The following is a 17,291-nucleotide window of genomic DNA, read 5'->3' as shown; positions in this document are numbered from 1 at the left end:
TGGAGGTCTGTGGGGCTCCAAGGTTCCTGAAACTGCAGTGGCCACAGTATCAGCCTGCTTCTCTGGAGCAGGGTTTTCCTTAAACAGCAGGAGTTTCAGTTAGGGCCAGGTGCCCGTTGGGGGAGTGTGTGTGTGTGTGTAAATGTGTATGTGCACCTGAAACAGTAGGGTGGGAGTAGATGGTCTGTGCTTCCTGGAGCCCAGCGGTGTCTTGAGAGCCCTGATTGGTGGAGACAGGCTCTGTCCCAGTCCCTGCGTGGTGATCATAGGCAGTTCACTCTCTTGCTCTGAATTCAACTGAGCAGTTGTAAATGGAAGAAGAAATTGGAATAGACGAGCAATTTGGGAAATTGTTGGCTGCAGAACCTAAGCCCATTATGTAAAATTGCTAAGAGGAGAAGGCTTAGGGGGAGGTTTGCCTGCAGACACGAACCTGTCCCATCCCCCTGCCCACCTTTGAGGCACATCTGTGGGAACCTCAGGACTTTGAGAAACCATGTTTGAAAACTCCTTCCATGATATTATGGAATTCTATGACTCCTGAAGAATGAGTGGGATAGAAAAAGGGTCCTGAAGTCACAGTTATGGTAGATTTCAGGAGCAATGTAAATCTGTCCTTTCCAAAGTCACCTGTGTATCCCTCTTTCCTTGGTCCTGGAGAAGATGAGCTTGCTACCAGTCTCAAGTTTTGTTCTTATGTCCCTTCTGCTATTACTAACTTCTATAAGGTTGTCTGATATGCTGGATTCTTAACCTATAGAGAGCAAGGCCAGGAAGCTTGGTTTCATGTGGTAGAGACCAGAACTTCTTAAGGGAGCCTGAGGCAGGTCGCTTTTGTGTCACTAATGTTCTCATTTTGAATCCTATCATTTACGTGTGTTTTGTTAGTGTTGTTTGTGGCCGTGGGAGAGATCGTTGCCAGCCGCCCTTTGGAGGATTCCATGGGAAGATGTTCTTTTAGTTACACATGAAACCGTTAAAGTCGACTTGAAGCCTCTCTCCAGGTCGAGGCCACTGTTGTCTGCGGGATGTGTTTCCTCCAAGTTACTGAAGCCCAAGTTAGGCTGTGTGCATGATCAAGGGAGAAAGTTTCAAGGTGATCCCTTGTAGTTCTTTGAAAGTAAAAAGGGTCAGGGCTGGGATATTACTACCTAACAGCAGTGGTCCCCTAGGCCTTTGGCCATAGTTTGGGTCATTTCAGAGGGGCCAGTGGTGCTCTGGGTCTGAGGTTTGGAGTTGAGGCTGAGGGACTTGGGGAATAGGTATGTCGGGTTGGGAGAGAAGTCAGCAGACCGGCTTGGGTTCTGCCTCTAGCTCTGTTGTTCCTCTGAGGCCTCCATCTGAGCCTGCCGTCAGGAGTAAGCTTCAAACTTGACCTCAAGTAGCTGAAAATCTTGGACTTTTGCATAGCACTGTTTAAGTTGTCCTGGCTATTTGAAATGCCTGTAGAAATGGAGAGTTTCCATTTTGATGTAACTGCTGCTGAGCTTTGTTGATTAAGATCACTGAAAGTATAGTCTTGGATGCCCCTGAACCGCAGTCCTTAGACTTACCAGAGCTTTGCTTTGAAAAGGGCCTGTTTAGAGTCCCACAGCGTTGCTTCTTTGTTTGCCAACACCCTCAACAGAGGCGGGAAGACAGGAACCCAGGCCTTGTTGTTAAGTACTCATCAGTAATTGCTGACCTGTGTTAGATAAAATCCTTATCATAGCCTGTCATCTCATTGCTTGCTTTAACCAACCAACTATATATCCTTGTATCTATCTTGTTTGCTAGCCGCTTTCATGTGTTGACAATACTTGTGACAAATAATCGCTTTTGTAATTACCAGGAGTAAAATCAGTAGGTAATGACTAATTGTTTACCACAGTAGTTCTCAGACTTCAACGTGCACCAGAATCACCTGAAGTCCTTATTAAAACACACATTTCTGTTTCACGCTCCCAGAGTTGTTGTTCAGTATATCATGGGTAGGGCTGCCAACTTGCATTTCTGATAGGTTCACGGGGTTGTTGATGCTACAGGTCCGGGGAACCACACTTTGAGAAACACTGGAGTACAGTGAGTCAGGCGCTGTGTGAGAAACTGGTGTTAGATGTGGTCTCTATCCTTGGAGAGCCTGCCTTTGATTTGGCATCTGCCTTCTGTGTGAAGGCACCTGAGTGTGAGGCTCTGTAGACCAGGAACCAAATGAGTAAGAAGTTCAGAGGAGGGAGAAATCTCCAGGACCAGGGAAGTCAGGAAGGTTTTACAGGAATGTTGTGGTCTTTTGAGCTGAGCACTTAACAACGAGTGGCACATTCCAGGCAGGAGAACACTTTGATAAAGATGTGGAGGTGGAAATGTCCCAAGACAGTTTCAGTGGGTGGCAAGTAGCTAGTCGCTTTGAGTTGTTGGGTATTGTATGCTAGTAATTTGAAATAAGGTTTGGAAAATCACTGGGCTCATATTGCATTGGACTTTGAGACGCTGAAGAGGAAGGGTTTCAGTAGAGGTGGTAGCCATTCACAGGGCCCTGTTTAGGACTGGAGGGGAAGGGTGGGCGAGGTGGGGAGAGAGTGTAGAAGATGGAGGCAACCAGCCAGGTGACCTTAACTTCACTGTTGGCATTATTCTGCTCTCAGCCCTTTAGATTTATTTTTTCCCTTGCATGTTGAGTCGTAAATTAGTTCTGAAAACTAACCATGTTTACCAGTGGAAAACCATTACATGATTACCAGTGGTTCATTGGTAATCTTGACAAGATTAACTATGACTTTTTTTTTTTTTTTGATAACTTCCTGGAACCAGCAAAGGAGAGACATGAGTGGGTTCTAAAATGCAAAAATTTGAGAATTTGGTTTGGGTGGAACTAATGAGAACTTTTGTAAGCTGAATGCCTTATTTGGACAGGATTATTTGGATAACCAGTTTCAAATTTTTAGCAGAGAGTGATTTTTGTTAGACTTAAAAAAAAAAAGAATAAAACTAACTGTATGGAGTATTACTCAGCCATTAAAAAGAATACATTTGAATCAGTTCTAATGAGGTGGATGAAACTGGAGCCTATTATACAGAGTGAAGTAAGCCAGAAGGAAAAACATAAATACAGTATTCTAACGCATATATATGGAATTTAGAAAGATGGTAACAATAACCCTGTGTACGAGACAGCAAAAGAGACACTGATGTATAGAACAGTCTTATGGACTCTGTGGGAGAGGGAGAGGGTGGGAAGATTTGGGAGAATGACATTGTAACATGTAAAATATCATGTAAGAAACGAGTTGCCAGTCCAGGTTCGATCCACGATACTGGATGCTTGGGGCTGGTGCACTGGGACGACCCAGAGGGATGGTATGGGGAGGGAGGAGGGAGGAGGGTTCAGGATGGGGAACACATGTATACCTGTGGTGGATTCATTTTGATATTTGTCAAAACTAATACAATTATGTAAAGTTTAAAAATAAAATAAAATTTAAAAAAAAAAAAAAAAAAATAAAACTAACTGTAGCAGGCACTATTTAGTGCTTTAGCCTAGTCTCTGTTTTTAAACATAGTAACATGCAGGTAGTTCATATGGATTTTGAGATTATTATGACGTCTAAAAGCATATCTTTAGCAGATGGTCATATTTCTTTTAAAGTTTAAATATTACTATTTCTCAGCTCAGAAAATAAAGATTAAATAATAAGCAATAATTCACCAAGCAATAAGCCTGCATTTTCCTTACATCTCTTTTTTTAAAAAATGAAAGTATTGTTAATATAAAGTATTGTATTGTTACAAGTGTACAATACAGTGATTCACAATTCTTAAAGGTTATACTGCACTTATAATTGTTATGAAGTATTGGCTATATTCCCTGTGTTGTATAGTATATCCTTGTACATTATCCATAATAATTTGTACTTCTTAATCCTCTACCCCTATCTTGCCCCTCCCTGTTTCCCTCTCCTCACTGGTAACCACTAGTTTGTTCTCTGTATCTATGAATCTGTTTCCTGTTTTGTTATATTCACTAACTTGTATTTTTTAGATTCCGCTTGTAAGTGAGATCATCTTTATCTGTCTGATTTATTTCACTTAGCACAATACCCTCCTTCAGGTCCATCCATGTTGCTGCAAATGGCAAAATTTCATTTTTTTTTTGAATAGCCGAGTAGTGTTCCAGTGTGTATGTGTGTATCCATGTACACATGTATCCATCCATCATCTCTATCTGTCCATCTGTTGATGACACTTAGGTTGCTTCCATATCTTGGCAATTGTAAATAATGCTGCTGTGAACATTGGGGTTCATGTATCTTTTTGAATTAATGCTTTTGTTTTTGTTTAGGATGTATTTCAAAGAGTGGAATTGCTGGGTTATATGGTAGTTCTATTTTTAGGTTTTTGAGAAACCTCCATACTGTTTTCCACAGTGGCTGCACCAATTTACATTCCCACTAAGAATATAACACAGTATGTCTTTCCATCTGTGTCATCTTCAGTTTCTTACATCAGTGTCTTATAGTTTTCCAAGTACAGGTCCTTTAGCTCCTTAAGTAGGTTTATTCCTGCTACTGCTGCTGCTAAGTCGCTTCAGTCGTGTCCAACTCTGTGCGACCCCAGAGACGGCAGCCCACCAGGTTCCCCCGTCCCTGGGATTCTCCAGGCAAGAACTCTGGAGTGGGTTGCCATTTCCTTCTCCAATGCAGGAAAATGAAAAGTGAAAGTGAAGTCGCTCAGTCGTGTCTGACTCTTTGTGACCCCATGGACTGCAGCCTACCAGGCTCCTCCGTCCATGGGGTTTTCCAGGCAAGAGTACTGGAGTGGGGTGCCGTCGCCTTCTCCAAGGTTTATTCCTAGGACTTGTTTTTTCTGAAGCAACGATAAATGGGATTTCCCCTTAATTTGTCTTCCTGGTAGTTCATTGTAGGTGTTTGTTTACGTTCTTAATCGTTTTACTGGTGTTTGTTCTTGGTCTAAATTCAGTGCAGGTTTTAAAAAGTTTAGTGTAGCACCATAAAAATGAAGTTTTTTGATGGATTTTGATCTGTGTAGGTAAACAAATCTATAATGATAAAGAGAAAAAAGGCAAACATATTACTATCTTGGACATAAGAAAGACCAATTGTGATTCTTAAACAACTTTTTAATTCCTGTAGGTTTATTATTGTGGTTGGAGCTCCTTTGTGTTTATGCTTTGAAAAGTTTTGTCGCTTTCATAACACTACAAGTTAAAATCGTATCTTTTTGAATTTTAGGTACTTACACTGTGAAATTTTATGATGGAGTAGTTCAGACTGTCAAACATATTCATGTCAAAGCTTTTTCCAAAGATCAGGTGAGAAATGTGGTTTTATGCTTTTGTGGTATGCATAATGCTAATATTGTAGTTTTGTTTCTCAAAGATGCTATATTTGTTCATGATGGCAAACTCTTCCCTTCATCTGACATGATTTCTCCAGAAAGCAATATGCAAGTTTTCAGATACTACAAATGTTTCTCTCTCTCTGCCTTTTCCTTTTCATACAGTCTTCTTTTCTGAAGTGCCAATACTTAAGTACCATTACCTGTTAGGTCTTTTTTCCAAAATGCCTGGGGATTATTCTTTTCTCTCTCTCCTTGTGCCCTGCCTTCAGAGCTGTTTCCTCTCTTGGGGAACTTGCAGAGTGTTTGAGGAGATCTAGAGATGTTCTCCCCTCCTCATCTGCCTTTGCCTTTTAGCTCAGGACCATGGCCTGGTGGTGACGTGGATTTGTTAGTCACTTGTGCTGGATGTGCCTGGGTTGAAAAGTTTGTTTTCTGTTGTCCCTTTCACCATCCACGTCTAAGCACAGGTCCTGAGTTTTGACATTGTAAAGTGTTGCCTACTTTCCTCATGATTTTTTCCCCTTTTAGTTTATTTTGCATTTATGTCTTAATGAAATAGCTGAGGGGAAAGATTCTGATCGTTACTATTATTTATCTCTGTGGGTGGTTGATGTGGCAGTATTTGGTAATGCTGGAACCTGTTGTCATATGATTAAATACTTTTACTTTAATAAATTCTTCTGTACATATTTAGCATTTTCAAAGCATCATGATGCATGATATTGTTAAAGATAGCCTCAAAAGTGTTTTTTGCCTTTTGCTGGTTTTCCTTTTCAAAAAATTGATAAAATTATAAAGCTTTAGCCCTGAAGATGTTTTCTTTTTGATCTTTTGCTTTTCAGGCATCTCAGGAACTACACAGCACTGTATACATTATTTTGGCCTTAAATTTGGCAGTTTTTGTGTTAAGTTTGTGGAATGAGTTAATTTAGATAGAGGACTGAAAAGCTGCAAGATTGTGTCTAGAATCTCCCAAAGTGGAAGGACAGGGCTCCAAATAACATTCAGCTGCTGTCTCTGGGTGATAGTACTCACAGGGCCTTGACTTGGAGATGGGCACCTCACCCTGTGTGGATTGTGGGTCTTCAGTCCTCAGTTCCCAGTTGCCTCTGAGTATCTCTTGTCATCTCAGACCTGGCAGGTAGTCAAGCACAGGCCCATGGCTCCTGTTTGTTTTCCTTTCCCAAGAGGACATAGTCTTTTGGATAAATGACTTCTCAGCGAGGCCACTTACAAAGCAAAACTTCTTAAAAAATATTTGTCAATTTTTAAAGCTTTTTTTCATATAGTAATTGTTTCTTCTTTTTTTTTTTAAATAGGCATTTACTGCTCTAAATGGTTTGATCATCTATATTTAAGGAACATTTATCTTTTTTTATACTTATAAAAATATATTTGCTGTAGAAAATTTAGAAAGCACAGAAAAGCACATTGAAAGTAAAAATTGTTTAATTCTGTCATCTAGATACAGTTGCTTGTAAGATTTTGATGTATAGCCTTCTGTATTTTTTAAAAAGATACTTATGTACATATGTATTTCTTTTCCCAATTTGAGTCATACGTTACTGTTCTATAACTTGCTCTTTTAACAAAATAATGTTTTCCCAAGTTCCTAAGTCCTGTATGGGAATATAGCTTTTAATGGCTATGTAGTGTTTATAATATGTATATAACCCAACTTTGTGTAACCAGTTTCCTAGTGGTCATTTAAAGATATTTGTAAGTCTGGGTACACAAGTCTAATTATTTCATTAACAAATTTCATTTCTAGGAATTCATTCTAGTTCAAAAGTAGAATTGTAAGTCTTTTGACCCAAATTGCCAACCCCTCTTCGTGGTGGTTGCGATTTGTATTTCTGCCAGCAGTTACTAAGGAGGGCTTTGTTCTCAAACCTGGCTGCTTTTAGACAATTTAGAGGACTTGAAAAATAAAATTTCCTCCTAGGCTCTAACCACAAGGATTCTCCTTATTTATTATTTTTCCCCTTGGGACAAATTAAACTTTTACTCACTGCACATTGAGATACTCCTTCTTGCTCCTGGCAAAGCTCTGTGTGCCTAGTTTGTGCTCGGTGCTAGGGGTCCCATATGAACTTGATGTGGTGGCCTCTGCTCTTCTCTTGAGGTCTTGGAAGGAAGATACATACACAAATAAACTTAATTGTAGTTTTAGAAACTCCGGAGCTTTCAGAGCTGGCTTTATTATGAGACAGTAGACAGTGTACTGGGAAACGAGATTTTAAAAGAAAGTAATTTAGGAGGAAAGTAACCAAAAAATAGTACTTCTTCCTGATGCACAAAAACTCAGTAGCTCAGGAACATAGTAGGTCTGAGCACAGCCTTTACCCAGTAGAGGAAGCAAAGACAGTCTGAGTTGGACAGTCTTTACAGCTTTCCTGTTCAGCCACCAGTTATCAGTTTATTGGGTTCTTCTCTACACAGGACGGCAGGTTCTGAAAGACCCTGGGTCAGTGTAGTCACGCTTGGGATGACAACAGACAGGGCACGAAGGCATTGTCTTAGAACATCGCTATCAAAAAGATTGCTTCCCAGAAGAGGTCCCTGGGGTAGTTGTCTGTCCCTTTAACTACTTTCCAGTGACTTGTTAATCATAAGGGAGATAGCATTGTCTCAGAAGGAATTCAACATGACTCTGTTATTTTCTTTAAACTTAGGACTGGTTCTCAAACCTCAGCATATGGATGGATATTTTCAGTGGTGCTTTCCATTATGTGACCTGAAATATATCCTCTTTTAATTTCTTTTATCTTCATAAGTTTACAAAGAACCACCTGATTTTATATTTGCAAGTAATCACAAAATGTGTTTCATCGCTATTTTGCTCATTTTAGAATATTGTGGGTAATGCTAGGCCTAAAGAAACAGAACACAAAAGTCTTCTATCATCTGATAAACGAGAAAAGTTTAAAGAACAGAGAAAACCCACAGCCATTGTGAAGAAAGACAAAGAGGACAAAGCCTTAAAGACAGAAAAGCGAGCCAAGCAGTCTGATAAAGAAGGAAAGTTAATCTGTGCTGAAAAGGGAAAAGCGTCAGAGAAGAGCCTTCCCAAGAACGAGAAGGAAGATAAGGAGAACATTTCAGAAAATGACAGAGAGTATTCTGGAGATGCTCAAGTGGATAAGAAACCTGAAAAAGACATTGTGAAGAGTCCACAGGAAAACTTGAGGGAGCCAAAAAGAAAGCGAGGCCGACCCCCTTCCATTGCTCCTACTGGTGAGTTTTCCAGGTGTGCACTGCAAGAGTGTTCTTTTTGTGGCTCTTTGTGGTTCTTTATAACTTTGTTATTTAACCCTTTGTTTCTGTGACTGACCTTGAGTCATCCTGTCACCTGAAAACAAGTCATGTCCGTGGAGCTGAATTTTATGGGAGGCATATATCCAGAGGAGCATAAATTTGGGAAACATATTCTTGGCTGGGCTTCTGAGATGAAAGATAGCTCTTCACTAGATGCTTCAGCTTATATGATAAAACCTAGTAAGCTAAGGGCTTTTGCTTGTGCCAGTTCAAATGATTCACTTCAAATTAGCTTACCTAGAACCTGGAATCTGAAAATAGTGTTTTCATGAGCGACATGAAAGGGGAAAAAAGAGAGGTAAGTAGGTGTGGGCATCTCTGGAGGAGGTGGGAACAAAGAACACTGGACCTGGGAAGGGAGGGTTACATTTGAAACTGAGCTCTCTGCAGAGTGATTATGGATTGGTAATTTTCAGTCTAAATGAAAAGCTGAGATGGGTAATTGGTAGAGTCAAGGTTAGAGGATTTAGGGAAGAGTACACAATTATTTTAAAAAGTTGAAATTTGGAATTCTAGACTAGCCAAGAAAGAAACAAATCCTGAATTTCTTCCTAAGCCAAACATTCCTTTGCTGGATTGAGTGGCTTGAAAAGCTCCCAGGATCTCTGTACGGAACACCGTCTGTGATTATGTGGCAGAGGCCTGCAGATATTCTTGGTTACGTGTACTTTACATAAAAACCGTGAATCCCTACCATTTTAAAGTGATACCTGTTTTTTTCCTTATAAGTCTGAATAGCTGCCAAAGATAGATGAAAAATATAAACTATGACATAAAATGTATTTTCATCAAAACTGTAGAACTACAGTGTGTATGGCTGAATCCCTTCTCTGTTCACCTCAAATATCACAGCGTTGTCAATCAGCTCAATTTATTGTTGTTGTTTAGTCTCTACGTTGTGTCTGACTCTTTTGTGACCCCATGGACTGTAGCCCACCGGGCTCCTCTGTCTGTGGGATTTCCTAGGCATGAATACTAGAGTGGGTTGCCATTTCCTTCTCCAGGGAATCTTCCCGACTCAGGAATTGAACCCGTGTCTTCTACATTGCAAGTGACTTCTTTACCACTGAGCCACCTGGGAAAGCCCTAGTTGACTGTACCAGAATACAAAATAAAAAGTTAAAAAAGCAACAAAAACCCAAAACAAAATATAAAAAACTGTGGAACTACAGCATCAACCCATTTGTTGTCCCCTTAATGATGCAGAATGCAAAGCCAGTCTTATCTGTCAATCCAGACAGCAACATCATATGTAATTTTTGTGGAAAAACTCTTATTTACTTCAAATAAATGTATTAGTGCTCATTCCCAGTAGGCAGCCTTCTTACATCTTAGTCCTAATTTTAAGGTATGAAATTGGACGATGGTTTGCTTTCTTCCCAGTTGAAATAAGGCGCTTCCCCTTTCAGTGGTTGTTTTCACTCTCAAAGAGCTCACCATTGTACCTATGCCTAACTGGGGCCTGGACTTGCACTGTCCAGTATGGGAGCTGCTGGCCACTCGTGGTTACTGAGTGCTTGAAATGTGGCTATTCTGAATTGAGATGGGCCGTAACTCTGAAACACACACTGGAGGGAATTCCCTGGCTGCCCAGTGGTTAGGACTCCATGCTTTCACTGCCCAGAGTCTGGGTTCAGTCCCTTGTCTGGAAACTAAGATCCCACAAGCCACATGGCATTGCCAAATAAACAAAAAACAGAACCCACAAAACACACTCTGGATTTACTAAACCTCAGCAACAAAAAAAAACCCACCCACGAATGTAGAATATCTCAGTAGTTTAAAAATATTGATTACATATTGAAATGATATTTTTGGGTGTATTGGGTTAAATAAAATATGAATTAAATATTCATATTTAAGTATATAAATGTTTTTATATATTTTATATTTACAGAATATTTTATATAAATATAAATTTAAAATATATTCAATATAATTCATCTATTTAATATAAATATGTAGCTATTTTATATATTTAACATAAATATAAAATATAAGTTTAAATTATTTTCACTTTTTTAACTTTTTCAAGTGACAACTGAAAATTTAAAATTATCTATGTGGCTTCCATTTGTGGCTCTCATATTTCTATTGGACAGCAGTGGTCTAACTTCGCTGGCTTTCTCAGTAGGATTCCAAGAGAGAATTAAGCTCTAATGCCCAAGGCATCTGTGACCTTGGCAGAAGTAATGAATTGACTTCTGCCAATTGGTGGTGGTACTAGTTATAAACAACTCTTGGGAGAATTAAGAAAATAACCTTTGTTCTGTTTTCAAATGAGGAACCCCTGTTGAGAAGGTCTAGACATTTTAAACCTCTGGGCAGTGTACTGTGTTACGATGTGGGATGTAAATAAGCAGGCCTTTTTGTGTAAGTGGGAGGAGGGCACTTATTCAAGGAAAGGTAGACAGTGTGAACAGGCAGAAATCTGATGTGTCCTCACCATAGTTTAGGGAAGAGAGTGAGTATGTGGGACTTGAGTGTTCTGAAACAGATTCCCCTTTGGTTACTCTTACAGTGGGTTGTACTCTCTGGAAAGTGTGGACTGGGATACTTGCATTCCAGTCTGCAGACTGCTTCTCTGAAGCCACCTTACTTCACTCTGATTAAAAATGGGGCATTCAGTTTATTGCTTGTATTAAGTGTAGGATGTTACACCAGATAGGATCAAATTTAATAGAGAACTGGGGTTTTCCAAGCTTACTGTTAACACTTGCCTGAGCTGTTCCTCTCCAGTTAGAATCTCTGGAGCAGGATTTGGGAATACTAATTATTAACAACCTTCCCAGATGATTCTTACTGTAAAAATAATTCAGTGTTGGGAAACATTGAGTTTCTGTGTGGTTAGCCCCGGTTTGTATATGGTATCAATGTGAAGGCTTGCCAGTATTTCATATACTTCAAATCCTCTTTAAAAATCGCTTGAAATAAGTCAGTTGACATGGTGGAGGCTTGAGCTCGCTAGATTATACAGACCTTACTGGAACCAGATCTGAGCTATTTAGGGAGGGTTGTTTGTATTTAATGTGGAATGTGTGTGATCTCTAAGTTCCCACCCTTGGAACGAAGTAATGTTGGCACATTGAGAAGCTTGAACACACAAAGAACCAAAGAGACCAGCATTCTCATCAGGTTTGCCTCCTCAAAGCTCAGCCCTCTGTCCTTTGTACATTTGACATGGCAGATCTGAAGCTTCTGGTCTTAGATGAGTCTTCTCTCTCCCCCTCCTTCTTCCCCTCCCATTTCCTTCCCTCTTCCCTCTCTTCCTTCCCCTGGCTGCTGCTTTCTCTCATTTCAACCTTCATCAGACCCCCTAGCCCTACCTTTCCCTCAAGCTTTCCAATTTCTTTTGTTTTTTTCTTCTGCCTGCCTTTTGGATTCTTATCTTTCCTGATGGGAGAGAACTTCTTGTTAGGTTTAAAAAATAAAAAGTGAGTACCGTCTAAGGGTTTAGCTTCTGCACTGCTAAAATTATGTCAGTGCTGGATTTGCCAGTGTTAAGCAGCCTTGTCTGGAACATTGGCTATCAAATAGCATGGTCTCCTGAGATTTTTCTGGAATTGTTTTTAAGAGGTTGTAAATGTTGACATTCTCTTTGGTCCCTCAAAACTAGGACCAATGCCAAGCTGACCAGTTCAGCAAGTAGAGGTTGAAAATAATAATCAAGCTTTAGTCCCAGGGTACAACATTTTAAGGATTAGCCTGCATGGTGGATTTCCTGAGTATTGAATAAGCCAAATTTTGATGAGAAGATTTGATGGTTATAAAAATGACTTTACTGTTGCCTTTGTATACCCTCATATTTTAAAGGAGTCATATTAGGATATTTAAGGAGTGGGTTTTAGGAGATCAGTATATGACTAGAGCTGGGTCGTAGGAAAGATCACAAAGATTCAGAGGTCAGTCTGCAGGATGTCAGCATTTCCTATAAGGAAGTAATCTCTCACCCATTTCACTTTTTACTCCTTTTGGCTTAAGTAAGAATGCCCTTTGAGGGTTTATTTATCATGCAATGATTTGTGTGTGTGTGTGTGTGTATATGTATACACACACACACACACATATATGTTTTGTTTGTATACAGCATGAGAATTGGTCAATAAAAAACTACATATCTTTTTTTGTGTGTGTGTGTGGTTTTATAATCATTATAGCTGTGGATTCAAACTCTCAAACTTTGCAACCAATAACATTGGAATTGAGAAGACGGAAAATATCAAAAGGAAATGAAGTCCCGTTAAAACGTCCTCGGCTTGACAAAAATTCATGTGAGTCTTCCGTTTGTGTATGTGTGGCTGGAACTTGACAACCGTTGGGTTAGCTCCCCTGTGTCCGTGTTGTCACCTGGGCCTTATAGACTCTAATGCTTGTTGATCACAGGGGCTAGTGTGAATGGGATGTGTTTGGATCAGAGGATTTTGCTAGAGGGAAAATAAATCCCAAAGCACAAGCTATGTTAATGTTGAGTTCAGTAATGCCATTTCCATACCCATCTGATTTGGATTCCACTGGAAATTTAATGGCTTAGGAAGTGATGGATTTCCTGTGACGAGTGAAACTTTAAATATATATTTATTGATCTTACTCTAGCACAGGGAGCTATATTCAATATTTTAAAATAACCTAGTGTAGTGGAAGAGTCTGAAAAAGAGCATATGTATGTGCATGAACCTATATATTCATGCACACCTGAAACTATCACAACATTGTAAATCAACTATACTTCCATTTTAAAAAATGCTATTTATTGATTTTTAAAAAATACCCTATTGGTTCCAGAAAGGACTTATGATGGCTCTAAGGCTCTGTAAACCTTATTGCCTTGGGGTGTTGTTAATACGTACATTTTTATGTTGGGAAGCCCCAAAATAGCACTTGTCAAGATTGGGATGTGACCTTGCCCACATATTTTCATATCACAAATCCTTAAATTAGGAAAATTATGTCCTGGCAGAAAGACTGTGCCTTTATTTAAAACTATAAGCCAGGATAAGGTATTTCCTTTCATCATTGATGCCAGAAGTCTGTTTAAGCCCTTATCAAGGCAGCCAGTCCAGAAATCTGTGTGTGCTAATTCACTTCAGTAGTGTCCGACTCTTTGTGACTCCATGGACTATAGCCCGCCAGTCTCCTCTGTCCATGGGATTCTCCAGGCAAGAATACTAGAGTGGGTTGCCATTTCCTCCTCCAGGGGATCTTCCCAACCCAGGTATCAAACCTGCGTCTCTATGTCTCCTGCATTGGTAGGTGAGTTCTTTACCACTAACATCACGTGGGAAGCCCCAGAAATCTATAGTAGCAGAGTTATTTCTTCTGGTCTCTTGACTACAACTCTCTTAATGGTTTATAGCCCAGGAAAAGTCAAAAAACTACTCGGAAAACACTGACAAAGACTTATCAAGGAGACGGTCTTCCAGGCTGTCCACTAATGGGACCCATGAAATTCTAGATCCTGACTTGGTTGTATCAGATTTGGTTGATACGGTTAATACTGATCCTTTGCAAAACACTTCATCCAATACCAAGGAATCAGAAGAAGGTGAGTAGAGTCTGTTCTAGAATGGTCTTGCCAACCTGCTGCCTGTCTTGGTGCTGCTGCTGCTAAGTCATGTCAGTCGTGTCCGACTCTGTGTGACCCCATAGATGGCAGCCCACCAGGCTCCTCTGTCCCTGGGATTCTCCAGGCAAGAACACTGGAGTGGGTTGCCATTTCCTTCTCCAATGGATGAAAGTGAAAAGTGAAAGTGAAGTCGCTCGGTCGTGTCCAACTCTTAGCAACCTCATGGACTGTAGCCTACCAGGCTCCTCCATCCATGGGATTTCCCAGGCAAGAGTACTGGAATGGGGTGCCATTGCCTTCTCCAGTGAGAACCTGTCTAAATCAGTCATTGTGTACTGCCTTACACAAGTTTTAGATTGTCTTGAAATCAAGATATTGATTTGGCTGCAGTATTTCTCATATTTTTCACTGAGGATTCACAGACAAACTTTTGTGTGCATTTGTGATTGATTTTGCTTATGTATGTGAATGTTGGGTTGGAGGTATAGTGCTAAAGAGCCTTTTTCTTCTGTCTTTCTGATGCCATCTTACTCTAGTGCGTCTGCCTTTTTGTTAATATTTCCAGTAGATCCTCCCTTCACTTTAGCTTCTTATTAGCCTTTTTCTTTGATATGCTTACAACCCTATGTGTGCTAGAACTTGTGAATGTATTCTATGAAATGAATGGCTTCCTCTAAAAAGACCCTGACTTTATTAGTCTTTTGTGGGACTTTTGGTTCTCAGACTAAATACATGTATATGTTCCCCAATCTTTCTCTTTTTCTTCTAGGTCAGTTGAAATCTCCTTTGGAAGCTGGCCAGGTCTCATCCACAATAACTTGCCACTCCATTGGGGATGGATTGGGGCCTGCAGGCTTGGAGTTGAACTGCAAGTCAATGGGAGAAAACACTATGAAAACAGAACCGGCTTCTCCCCTTGCTGAATTACAAGAGATTTCTACTGTGGCAGGTTCATATTTAGAGTTAACATAATCTGCTTATAAAATATACTTCTGCTTCTGCTTTGATTGTGAACTAAAATGAACTTTCCTAATTTTTTTTTCACCCTTTATTAATAACAGTTTCTTATTTTGATGCTATATACTTAAAAATGCTACATGCTTATCTGATATTGCTAATTTGTACTTCCTCTCTTTTCTTGATTTACTGAGGATTTATCAGTTTTGTAAATAATTTCAAAGAACTAACCTTTTGCTTTAGTTTTCTCTATTTAAAAAAAATGTCATTGATTTCTGTTTTGATCTTGTTTTCTTTCTTTAAATGTTTCTAAAAATATAGGTCATTGATTTTAGATACTTTTTTCTAATATGAGCATTTAAAGTTATAAAATATTCTAAGCACTGCTTTAGCTGCATCCTACAAATTTTGATATGTTGTATATTCATTTTCATTCAGTTCAGAATATCTATGATTTATTTGTTGACTGTGTGTTACTTAGAAATATGTTTCATTTCCAAGTGTTAGATTTTTTTATAGATACCTTGTTGTTACTGATTTCTGATATAATGCCTTGATGGTCAAAGAACATACTCTGTCGGATTTCAGTCTTTATTTGTTTTTATTTTTGGCCATGCCACGGGGGCATGGGAGCTTTTAGTTCCCCTGCCGAGGATCACACCCACACGGTCTGCAGTGAAAGTGTGGAATCTTCACCCCTGGACTGCCAGGGAATTACCCCAGCGTTTATACATTTGCTCTGCTGCTTTTTCTGGTCCAGCATATGATCTGTCTTGATGGATATTCTGTATGCTTCTGAAAAAATTGTGTGTTCTGCCATGTTGTAAATCTGTCAGTTAGGTCAGGGTGGTTGATGGTGTTTTTCTGATACGTTGCCACTGGTTTAGTTTTGTTTTTTTCCATGTGTGTATCTGTTTCTACCATCTACTAAGAGATGGGTGATTATGGATTTATCTTTTTCTCTCTTTAATTCTTGATCCATGTATTTGGAAGTTAGTTTTTATTTGCATGCATATTTTTAATTGCTATGTCCTCCTAATGAATTGCCCCGCTTTGTGTTCTGTTTTGGCGGTAAGGCTTGTGGAATGTTCCCTGACCAGGAATTGAACCCGGGCCCCAGCAGTGAAAGCCCCATGAATTCCTAACCATGAATCGCCCTCTTTGTAATGTGAAATATCACTGTTTCTTTGGTGGTAGTCTTTTTCTTGACTGTCACACTATGATGTGCTTAAATTTGTTTTAGTTTTGTATTTAACCTGCTTGAGACTCACTGAGCTTGAATATGAAAATTGACTTAATTCTTATGTCCTTTTTCTGATATTAGAACAGGTACTCCACCTTTCTTTTGCTTTCTATATACATGATCTATCTATTTCTGTCTCTTTTCTTTCAGTATAACTATGCCTTTAAGTTCAAACTGTCTTTTATAGATAGTTGAGTTTGGATTTTAACTGCATTGTTTAGTTACATTAAATGAAATTACCGATATGATTGCATTGAGGTCTGCCATTTTGCTTTTTCTTCTGTTTGATCCTGTGTTTTGTTCTTTTCCTTCTTCCCTATTTTTTCAGGTTAATTGAATTTTTAAAATCCAATTTTAATTCATCTATTAGCTTTAAGCTATACTTCTTAGCATTTGTTTCAGAGGTTACTCTAGGTATTATAATGTATATATGTACTTTTCACAGTTTACTTATAGTTAATATTGAACCGTCTTATATAAAATGTTGTATAATCCACTAACACCCCCTTTTTATGCTCTAGTTATCACATGAATTGAATCTACATATGCTATAAAGTTGACAGTATAGTATTATAATTTTTGCCCATATATTTTAAAGAAGATTAAAAAAGAGATAATGATTTACATATGTATTTACCATATCCAGTATTCTTCATATCTTTTGTTTTTTAACTTATTTATTTTTAACTGGAGGATAATTGCTTTACAATATTGTGTTGGTTTCTGCCATATATCAACATGAATCAGCCATAGGTATATGCATGTCCCCTCCCTCTTGAACCTCCCTTCTTTATTTCTTCTTGAAGATTTCTTTTCATGTTAAATTTTCCTTTCGTGTTTTTTGTTTTTTTTCTGTAGGCCAGGTTTCCTGGT

At 39.1% G+C, this 17,291-nt stretch overlaps 1 protein-coding gene across 3 annotated transcripts in view; it reads left to right on the top strand.

Annotated features, from left to right (window-relative positions):
• The window catches only part of PHF20 (PHD finger protein 20), a 128,779-nt gene that overhangs the window by 48,204 nt on the left and 63,284 nt on the right, over nucleotides 1-17,291 (top strand). For 2 of the 3 annotated variants that reach the window (XM_027558665.1, XM_027558664.1), the window contains exons 5-9: nucleotides 5,229-5,308; nucleotides 8,190-8,574; nucleotides 12,813-12,926; nucleotides 14,009-14,197; nucleotides 14,988-15,167. In XM_027558665.1, coding sequence (XP_027414466.1) covers nucleotides 5,229-5,308; nucleotides 8,190-8,574; nucleotides 12,813-12,926; nucleotides 14,009-14,197; nucleotides 14,988-15,167 — 948 coding nt within the window. The remainder of the gene's footprint in view (nucleotides 1-5,228; nucleotides 5,309-8,189; nucleotides 8,575-12,812; nucleotides 12,927-14,008; nucleotides 14,198-14,987; nucleotides 15,168-17,291) is intronic. The other variant, XM_027558666.1, reaches the window with a different exon arrangement.

Source organism: Bos indicus x Bos taurus, chromosome 13 (genome assembly GCF_003369695.1).
Source record: "Bos indicus x Bos taurus breed Angus x Brahman F1 hybrid chromosome 13, Bos_hybrid_MaternalHap_v2.0, whole genome shotgun sequence".
NCBI lineage: Eukaryota > Metazoa > Chordata > Mammalia > Artiodactyla > Bovidae > Bos > Bos indicus x Bos taurus.
The sequence above is the reverse complement of the archived record's forward strand: the minus strand, read 5'-3'. Positions and strand labels throughout refer to the sequence as shown.